Source organism: Varroa destructor, unplaced genomic scaffold (genome assembly GCF_002443255.2).
Source record: "Varroa destructor unplaced genomic scaffold, Vdes_3.0 BEIS01000001.1, whole genome shotgun sequence".
Lineage (NCBI taxonomy): Eukaryota > Metazoa > Arthropoda > Arachnida > Mesostigmata > Varroidae > Varroa > Varroa destructor.
The window spans coordinates 7,943,726-7,954,151 of NW_019211454.1; the positions used below are offsets into that span (position 1 = coordinate 7,943,726).

General features: G+C 38.3%; 1 protein-coding gene across 4 annotated transcripts; it reads left to right on the forward strand.

Moving 5' to 3' along the window:
• The first annotated feature begins 66 nt into the window (after nt 1–66).
• LOC111246840 (uncharacterized) lies at nt 67–10,355 on the forward strand. 4 transcript variants are annotated; one of them, XM_086977952.1, is made up of 4 exons: nt 67–194; nt 6,710–6,865; nt 7,086–7,445; nt 9,153–10,355. In XM_086977952.1, the coding sequence occupies exons 3-4, from the start codon at nt 7,107–7,109 to the stop codon at nt 10,050–10,052; spliced, it is 1,239 nt and encodes a 412-aa protein (XP_086834078.1). In that variant the 5' UTR covers nt 67–194; nt 6,710–6,865; nt 7,086–7,106; the 3' UTR covers nt 10,053–10,355. The 4 variants fall into 4 exon arrangements, with proteins under 4 accessions (XP_086834078.1, XP_086834079.1, XP_022652855.1 ...); XM_086977953.1 differs by having other exon boundaries at nt 99–194; nt 6,706–6,865; XM_022797120.2 differs by lacking the exon at nt 67–194 and adding an exon at nt 3,721–4,457 and having other exon boundaries at nt 6,706–6,865.
• The last annotated feature ends 71 nt before the right edge of the window (nt 10,356–10,426 follow it).

Consider the following 10,426-nt stretch of genomic DNA (forward strand, 5'->3'; position numbering starts at 1 on the left):
AAAATGAAAGGTGGAGAGGACGAACCCGCGGGCACAGTCACAAAGATTTGCGATAAGCGGCGCGCAAATTTAAATTCGATAAGTAAGCGTTGTTGCCAGTAAATCTAATATTTGTGACTCCTTACCATGTTGTATTTTCACATGAATTGTGTCGAACATCAGTTATTTAGCGGAGTTGTTTAAACTGTGGCAAAGTAAGTGATATTTATGGGTTAGACAAAATAGTTTTTTAATCGCTGCTATGATTATTGTGCACAATATCGCCACTTCTGTTATGATTCACAAAGATGTGGCAACGATTAAAGAACAACTCGGAATCAAATTTCTACCTAGGGTCTTCGTCAGGAGAAGCAATAAACATAGAATGCAGAAACGACTCGTCAAATTAAATAGCTCGTAGATTTTGTGTTCAGGACTCGGAAAGCGAGAAAAGTGGCATGCCGTTGCTTGTACGCCACAGGTAACCTACGATCAGTGACAAGCCACTACAGGCTGTATGTAAATACTCTTAGTATTTTAGCTTCCAAAATACGAACTACGCTAAATACTAATGTAAAGGGGTATGGTTCACTATCAACAGCGGACGGATTCCGAAATTTGCAAGTTGCGCTCAATCGGTGTTCCTCAATGGACATTTGAGCTAAATTCGAATCTTAAATATATCAACACGCAGTACTGCACAGTACCGCGCAGTTTTAATAGTACGAACTGGACAACCTTTTTGCCATTTGTTATTGTTAGATCTGAGTAGTATTTACAGTTTTTTCAATCGTTACGTAGCGCTGATTCTAACCTATGCATCCTCAGTGTGTAACATAGGACTACTCAGAGGCAGGACTCTGGTATACTATAAACATATAGTATATATGTAGAGTAAATGTGAAGTTGATTTTAATGGACCCGCATACAACGATACTTTAAAGACACTATTCGGCAATGATTTTAAATTGCTCAACAAATTAAGAAAATGATCTTCATCATATTCAAATATTCTAAAAATATTCTAAAGCTATTCATACAGTGTCAAGCGAACCTAATATATAAAATGAATGTTTCGAGTTTACGTCTGGTACTCAAGCCGTTGAGCGTCGCTTCACACGGCTAACTCCCAGCACGAAACGAAATGTGTTTACATTCGGATTGACACTTGGGCTACCACCTATCCTAATGTTTAGTAGGTAAGCACATTACCACGGGAACAAAACTCGATGTATAACTCAAAGAAGTTGCGTCTGAATATAATACGAGTAACGCTTTGTCGTGACGCTTCGTATATTTAATCCATAGACGAATACGATCGCTTCTGTGTTCATTTTTATGTTTTTACGACAAATAAAATCCATCATATTGTAAATGACTTCTTCGAGAAAAGCACAATTTCCCACCAGAGTCATATTGTTGCTTACCGCAAAAGACTGCGTGGACCAAATCAAATAGAAATCAACATGTTTGTTTAATCATTGTCGAATATATCTGGCCCATTCTTCTTTTAATGCTTCTATATCAATTCGAAAACTAGTACATAGAATTCGAATAGAGGCTCAAAAAATGATGGCCAGGATTTAGTTACTAAGGGTTACACAATACCAGATTAAAACCTTAGCGGTGAAGTCCTGTCAGCACAGTGAATTCCCCTTAGTCGCTCAACAGAAAAGGGAAACCAGCACATACATGCGGATTGTCAACGCACAGCTTCGACCTGATGAGTTTGCTTAGCCCTTTACCGCTAACACGCCGTAGAAAGACGTCATTATAAACTGGAAGTGCAAATGCCCATACGTTATTCACCACAGAGGTGTCAAGCCTTAAATTGGAGTAAAGGAAAGCATACACCACGTTCATATAATGTGGTATTTCAAATCGAGACAGAATGAGTTGCATTATGGAAAATGGATCCAACATTATTAGATAACTGGCTTAACTTGAAATTCTTTATTCCTACGTTTAAAAACCGAAATTGTTCACTTCTAGAGTTAAGATTCTTACAATAACGTTAACTTGAGATTCTTAAACGCTAAGTTTAACTCAATGTGCTTACATGTTAAGCTTAAATAAAGATTTTTAAACGCTAGGTATAGAGACGGCTCTTCAAATCTTAAGTTTAAGGGGATACTTTTATTTTATCGGTTTAAACCAAGATTCTTAAATGTCAAATACCTGCCCTAAAAGTCGTCAATTCTTCATTACGCTGAGGGCAAAAATATTCCTTTGGTATTAATCGAAGAATAACTCCCTACATTATACAGAAATCTTTGGAGGGCTCATTGCAAACCTAAGTCGATATACGCAACACTGCACTTGTAGCAGAACTGCTAGACAATAACTCTTGAATAAAAACATGGTCGTACTTGACTTCATCTTCCGCGGCCTTTTGTATCAGCGAAGGTTTGCATCAATGCACCATTACGTGGAAGGTCGATGATATTCACGAATACTTGTCGAATGCCTCATTTAGAACTATCAAGTGATACAACGGTCTGCTTCACAGCCAATGTTTTAAAACGATCAGTAACGCTCATCAGCTCAGCCTTGGTCTATTGATTTTATTAGCTTGCTCTTTTTTTTAACTCCGATATCCCGCATCCTCATTTAAAAGACTAGCTAGAAAATAATATAATTTTCTGCTATCAAATTTTCTGACTCCTTGCTAGAAGTTTTCATTCGCAGGATGTTGTTAGTCGAAAGGAACGCTTAGGAACATGTCTTGATACGACGTTTATTATACATAACCTTTAAGGGGTAATTGAAATATAAGTGAAGTACAATAAATAAGGTTGTTTGGTTGAAGAATATTGGATTTAATAACTTACATACATTTATCCTGCGTGCAAAAGAATATTTATCGATTTTCCAGTACACTATATAAAACTTACTTGGATATTTTTACATATGATTATCCTATTTTATTTTCCTATTATATATTCTAACTAACAATATAGTCCTTAGCAGAGGTTTCTTTAAGCTTAAATCGCTTGACAATGATTTTATCTTCTAAGATTGTGTTTTACACTGTTGAAGCGCATATTAGAATAGAAGAAACATATTCTATAGTTGTACCTCCTCTATTAGATATGAAGTGCAAGGTTTTCGCGGCTAAAATACATATTAAGCAGCATTCGCTAGGAAGTTTGCTTTCCACAATAATCTCTTTTTAAATAATATGAACTAATTGGGTAGGTTATCTGCACGTATAATTTCGCAGCATAAGTAACCATATTGCGGTGAAATTGAGCCACTATATGAATTCGTTTAAGATGTAAGAACTTATATGGTATTTATCTTTCAAGCACATAAATATAATGCAAATGATTGTTACGATCGTATTGTGATCGATTAAGTATAATCGATTTGCACTATTATATGAAAAGTAATATAATCTAGAAAAAATCCTTTCATGATTAAAATTTGATTATAGTTCTATCAGCAACATTTTTAGTAAAAATAAAATAATCGTTAGATAACATAGTAGTGTCATTTGGTGATACTTTATAACAAAATCGGGAACATGTCTGTGTAAAAACCTTGAAGCGAGAAATACGGAAGCCCGCGTTCCGTGGATTAATGAAATTTGCGGAGAACTTTACTACCGCAAGCTCCCTGCCTCGCAACTTAGCGGACGACTCCACCATGTATACCCATAGTAAATAACGAATATTATTACAAAAGCATCGATATAAATTTATAATTTTATTATCGAATCGCGGAAATCCGCGCGAATACGTGAACAGAACGTTTGAAGGCGAAATTAATGGAAGCTTGGCGTGTTCCTTTAACGGACATAATACGACAACAGTCCTAGCGATTAAAAAGTAAACAGCTTTGGTGGAGCTGTTCTCTGCGGCACTTTGCATAGCGGTCGATGACGTTAGAGTTATCAAAATATTTTCATTCACTAGCAGAAGGATTTGAGATTTTGGGGTACTAACTGCGTAAATACTTGATTGGAAAGCAGAAAGTAGTTGTGCCATTTTGCTTGCCTATTAATCTGGAACACTCGCTGATGACTCAGAATGTCGCCAAAAACTAGTCGACATCGTTTTCTACGGCAAAGAGACACTCAGAACGTTTTTCAGCCGCAAAGTTTAAAAACGGCTAGGCAGTGCCGACGGGTTTTCAAAAACCACGTAAAAAAAAAAGCAGTTTTGGAACGACGAGACCGGTGTGCCACAACCGAAACATCCAGTCAACTGCCTAGAATTAATCGTGTATGTGGTAAGAATCGGAAAATTTCATTGTCTTCTCACCGAATGCGGGCATCAGATAATGACTGTAAAATGTCTTCGACAATGATTGATAGATCGTTCACCACTTCACGTCATGAAGAAGCAGCCTCCCTTGACCCATCGAGTACCATATCTGAAGACAATCAGTCTCAGACTATAAGTGAAGAAAACTTTCACCGAACACTCCAGTCTGTAGTTGCTTGCTATGAAAATGACAGACTCCCTGTATCATGGGTAAGTGATGTTACGCTTGCAATGTGCTCCGTAAAAATATTTAGAGTAGAACAGTGTCGATCAAATCAAATCACTTAAGTTACTTATTTTGTTGGTTTTTTTTTAGCACTAACTTTGTTGTCGTACGCAGTTGGTTATCTATAAGATTTCTCTGTGTGCCGTCAATGGCATCTCTGCTCTAGTTCTTACTTGCCAATTCAACCCTGACCCGATACGCGCAAACCGTCAGCGCAAGGAAAGACGGCGTAGGCGTCCAATACATTTTAAGTTTTCTGCCAACCGAGAGAAGTTATGCATCCAATCTGGGTCTGTTTTTTCCCGCTGAAAAAAAAGAGAAATTTCATATCTGTTTCTGCGAATTACGGCAGTAGACAGTTCAAATAGTGACATGACAGACGACGAGCAGACGAAATCAAAACGAAGACGATGTAGTCCAATGTTTTTCCAAATCTCCACAAACACTATTTGAGCACGATTTTGATTTTTGCCTATGTCTGTTCAAAGTGGGTGTTTTTACATATAGCCAATGCACAGCCATCTAAGCGTGGATTCTCGAATTATAGCCGAAGTTTAGCAGGTAACGTAACTGCGCTATGCGCTACAGCTCCTATGGCATACATGGATTTCTGTGGAGTCTCCTGTTACCGCCACTGTGAGAAAATAAGCAGCGCCGCAACAGTGCTCTTAAACTCCAGCTTAGCGATCTTGGCGCCACCAGCTATCACTGATCTTTCCTACGAATAGCATACGGAGAAGAGAAGCAGTTTAGAATATATCATAACTTAGAATATATTATAGTTTAAAATATATTATAACTCAGGATATATTACAACTTAGTGTGTATTACAGGTATAATCCTAAGTTCCTAAATCGTAGCAACACTTTAGATTCTCAGGCTAACAAATTATGACGAAGATTTTTTTTTTTTCGGTGAGTCTAGCTGTAGTAGAAATTAACTGCATACATTGACAATGCTTTATGAGGCTACTCGAAATTGCCCCATATAGTGGTATTAGTTTTGGACAACTTAACCTTCGACAAATACTGTTGGCTTTGCGACACTGTCCCAGTTTTGTAATATTGTTTGGAATGGCAGGCTCAACGAATAGGTAGTGTGTACTAAACCGAGCCCTAAGAAACTCGGTTTTTCTCGAAATTGATAATTGCATATGACTCAGGTATTGAATTCAAACTAATTTCTGTGAAAGCGGAGTTACCCCGAATTGAAAGCAATGGTTTATACAATGTCACGATAAAAATTTTGCCAGCTCTTGTAGTGATAACATGTTTGCCTATTAAGTCTAGAGATGCGTGAGGTAGTCTAGGTCTGAAACCAAGCGTAGACAGACGCTCTTCGTTCTGTGCTGGAACACGCCAGCTGTCCGAAGGACTGCGTAACGTCAGTAGAACCGACAGTAAACCTCGAATCGAAAGATGAATAAGGTATGAAGACATCGTACTGGTAGCCAACCATTTGGAGCAGCTGGTCGCAGAATTCGAAACATACAAATATTAGCCCTTTACATCGAACTACGTTGGCATTTTGCGCTCATTCCGTGGACTAGCGCCCTGGATAAGTACTGAGAGAAAACAAAGCAAAGTAAAACATCAAAAATGGCAATATACAAGATACACTACAGGCTTCTATATGCGAAAATACCAGATACCAATAGTTGAAATTTTTTGTTTCATATATAAGATCTTTAAGTAAATTTTAAACTAATTAATGGATAACACTTTGAATATTTAGTAAACATAGATACAGCCTTTCTCATTATTTTGTTTTTTTTTAATTCATTTCCCATAAATCCGCTCCAAATCTTATACTAAAAAATAAAGTGCGACCCGCCAGTTTTTGAGGCAATACTAGAAGGTAATTCCTAACACCTGTTAAATAGGGCGATAGCTGAGCACGGAAGTGATGCTTGAATCATTCCAAGCATAAAAGGTCCGCAGTAAAGTTCCTGCAAGTACGATTAGTACTAGATGAATAGAATGTAATAACCCTTAAACGCCTAGAATAAAAAGGAAAAGATGAAAGTGACAATGCGTATAAGCATATAAGGATCTGGGTCGCAATTTCTATGGAAGGGCTTCTACAGATTATACTGAATGGTCGTGACATATAACATGGGCTGACTAAGACAGATTCTTCGGTCTAGACGACGCCACCACCCGGATATTGGTGTTGTTTGAAAGTATATATTGTAGTAACTCATTATTCGGTTCGCGTATTTCGGTTCTGGAGAAAGCAAGAGGGTATCGCCAAGGCAGTGGACGTTCGATTCGCGCCCTCCCAGTACTGCGACCTTTGTGGTTCGTCCTTCGTGTTGCGTTGCACCGAACTGGAGAAACACGTGAAGCAGTTTCACCCGCAGCTAGTGGAAAAAATCGACCGCCCACCGAAAGTAAGTAGATAAAACATGACTGTTCAAATAATGTTCTTGTGTCGAATGAAAATTTCTAAGATTATGCTTTTCCTCAAGCTTTTTTATACCTTTCTTTCGGCACCAAAGATTGATACTATGGAACGTCATCACTAAGTTATTTAAGCTTCGCTGTGTCCTAAATGTTGAACTTTAACACAGAGTCTAACGATAACTTTAAACGGTTTGGTTGACCTGGTAGGTGTTGGTACCGCGAGGGATCATGTATGCGATTCGAACCTTCGAGATGCCGGGCCATACATTCTCAATAGGTCCGTACGCTGCGCTAACGTTTATGTGTCTTCAAGAACCAGGCCAGCCGTTCTCAAAATGTTTGCGCGACCTTGTCTTACTTAATCGTGCCAATGGTCGACGCTACCGAGTATACCCGAAGATCGCACCGCTTCCCTCCTTTGAGGTGCCTTCTGGCGGCTTCCGTAAACACTTGTTACGTAATAGACGCTCAACAGGTTACTGGCCAAAGGGAAAAGACTCAGACCTTGAGACGTTATTGGACGTCCTACACCAGGTCGGTTACAAGGATGCATTCACTTCGGGGGCGGTAAGTGTAATATAAACCACATTTCATTGACATTGATTGACGAATTCGTCCTGACTGAAGGCGAGCCTACGGCTGTTTGCTTTGCATTGGTCTTAGCGTTGGGTTGGAACTTTATTAATGGACATTTTTTTGCTTAATAAAAATGCGACGTTTCACACGAGTTCTAACAATAATTTCATTGATTATGTATTCGCCGTCACTTTCCATGACCTTTTATTATTTTTCAATCGACTGAAATGTTATTGCTCATAAGTTTTCAGGTCTGATATTCCACGCAGTTTTTAAGACTCGCTCTACTGTCAGATGTACGGTTAATAAGTTCATTTGGCAATGGTCAAGAGATATGATAATCTGTAGACGCAAAGTCTGGGAAATATAGTGTGTGCAAAAAAGCGTCCCACTCAAATTCTTGTGGGCGGCTTCCATAGTGCTTGCTTTCTCCGGCCTGGCGTCATCGCAGGGTAGGACAACTTTGCCTTGTCTTGCAGATATTATTCGGTCAATGTAAGCGCTATATAGACTCTTGTTAGCCGTCTGACTCTTTTCAAGCGTTTCCTATTATATAAGGCGCTTTCAGTTCCATCAAATTCAAACCATGGTGTTTTTTGAGTAAAAATCTGGGTTTCCGCTTACTTTCCAAAACCTAATTTACTTTGTAAGGAAAATAGGCTTATATTTTCTGATAAAATTCTATATGCCTGATAATATGCTAATGTTTAAACTTAGCTCATCTACCAATAAGCTGGTTGCTTATAATCCTAGGTCCTTACTGATTCCGGAAGAATCTGGACCTGTAGAATGTACCTCACTCTGGTCGATAAAGGTACATTCTGCAGGTCCAAGATCTTATCTTTGAATTTAGAAGAGTCCTTTAAGCAATTCTTTAAGTTAGACAAAATTTGCTGTATTTTGCACAAGTAATATGATGTGCTTCAACAGCTTTTCAACAAATATTGAAAATTCGCTTCTCTCACTTAGAATCTGGACCTGACGTCGAATTCTGTTAATTATACAATGAAATTATGACGGACCGCTGGTAGAGGAAACAGAAATATGTGGAATTAAACCGACAGTAAAGAAATTAGCGAAAATGCCATTAAAAACGAACAGCCATAGCGTATGTTACTATCCTATATATATATATATATATATATATATATATATATATATATATATATATATATAAGGAAGAATTGCAATACTATCCTATTTTGGAGGCGGTGAACTTATACGAGAACAGCATTGTACATGAAGCGCTAATTATCTTTTGTTCGTCTGTTATGTCGAACTACTTGAATTTACAAATTCATATGTAATAAGCGTCCACAGTAGCGCAGAATATTTTGACGTATACTGAAAGGAATACCTTAAAAAGTACATAAAACGAAGGCACTCAGTATTTAGTTCAGATTTTTGAAGTTAGGTGGGATTTTGGAACCCATCAATCCATTTTTTTTATATCACAGCTCGAAAGCGCCATGACAAAATAGCTATATAAACGTGGAAGGCAGGAAAAGTACTTAGATGTATTTACAGGATCGCACGTTGAGAACAATTAGTCACTTCTAGTCCTCGAAAAGACATTTAATGATTATTTGGTAAATTGGTGATTGGCTTTGTTTTTTAATTGCTTTAATTTTTATTTATTTTGTTTAATCTTTATTGTACAATTTTAATTGTAGATAGTGCCATCATTGACCATTCCAGATGTCCATGTTGACTGAGTACAAGGCACATCGTGTGGAGGCATTCCCTTCAGAGGTAGTCGAGTGTCGTCTGTGCGGTGAGATTATTTTACTTCATCCCCTTGAGGTGGTTTTCCATCTTGCTGTCCACGGCCTACCATTGGAAAGGCTTTTCGGATTTAAAACCAACGTTGATTGGCGTAACGTTGAGTGTGCGGCATGCTTCGATAGCAGACGACTCAAGAAATGTGTAAGCCTGGATATGGTCGGTTTGCTACGGCATCTCAAACAGTGTCCAATGCGGAATAAGCTATTTTCGAGGGGTGCCTATCCACTGTGCTTATTTGAGCATGCGATAACACTTGGAGGTGGGCTGAGCAGCCAAACTAAAAACCCTGTACCCCGTATCGCAGAAAAAAACGAGTTAGCTAATATTTTCCATAGCATTCCACATGTTCCAGGCTGGTGTACAACCAGAGAGAATGATAAAAGAATGACTGAAAGCAACGATGTATGGTCGGAGCATTCATATGCCCGTTGTGAATGCGCTGCCGAACTCAAATTGTGTCTATGCGAGTTCCCCAGAGTTGTTTTTGAAGAGGACCCTTCGTTAAACGCTCTCAGTATTGAGCAGCACCGTAATGACGCGTCGAGGGCCTTAACAAAGGCAGAAGATATTTTCGTGAAGCTTGAGACCGTGTACGATGAATGTATACTAAAGGATGAAGCAATGTTCAGTGAGGAGATGGATCTTGCGGTCCATGCCTCTTCTGTAAGGTCTGAACCCGCAGACAAGCCTGCAGTGTTGTCCTACGACAGTACATCGAGTTCTCCCGAACAGCTGCCTGAACGATTCGTCCCGCTGAGGTTTATTGCTGAAATAATGGATTATCAAAATGAACATCTAGGAGTAGACGTCTAATCTTTTAATTTCGAAAATTTTACATTGATAGTTGTAATTTGACATTGATCGCCGTGTCAACAAATATAGAAAATTAACTAGATGGAAACATAATAGAGTTATAACTAGATTATTACTGTCAGATGTACTGTGTATAGCGTAACGAGGTACTACTCGAAATGATAATTGTGTTATGTGTACATATATAAATATGTAAAGTAACTGAACTCGGTCAGTGACGGTTCGTAGAATATTGCATGGATAAAGCGCACGAAATGTATAAAATACCAGAGTGTGCAATAAATATTCAAATCTTCAACACTAGGTTTTATTTTGTTGTTTAATAGATACTTAAATAAAATATCGTCATTCCTAAGCGTCTTAACTCGTCAGTT

What these genes read in the sequence shown, in the direction of transcription:
- LOC111246840 (XM_022797111.2), top strand. Translation starts at nt 4,011, where the DNA reads ATGTCGCCAAAAACTAGTCGACATCGTTTTCTACGGCAAAGAGACACT. An exon ending in ACAGACTCCCTGTATCATGG is followed by an intron (nt 4,458 to 6,709) that starts GTAAGTGATGTT and finishes TTCTGGAGAAAG; the next exon opens with CAAGAGGGTATCGCCAAGGC. An exon ending in AAATCGACCGCCCACCGAAA is followed by an intron (nt 6,866 to 7,085) that starts GTAAGTAGATAA and finishes TTGACCTGGTAG; the next exon opens with GTGTTGGTACCGCGAGGGAT.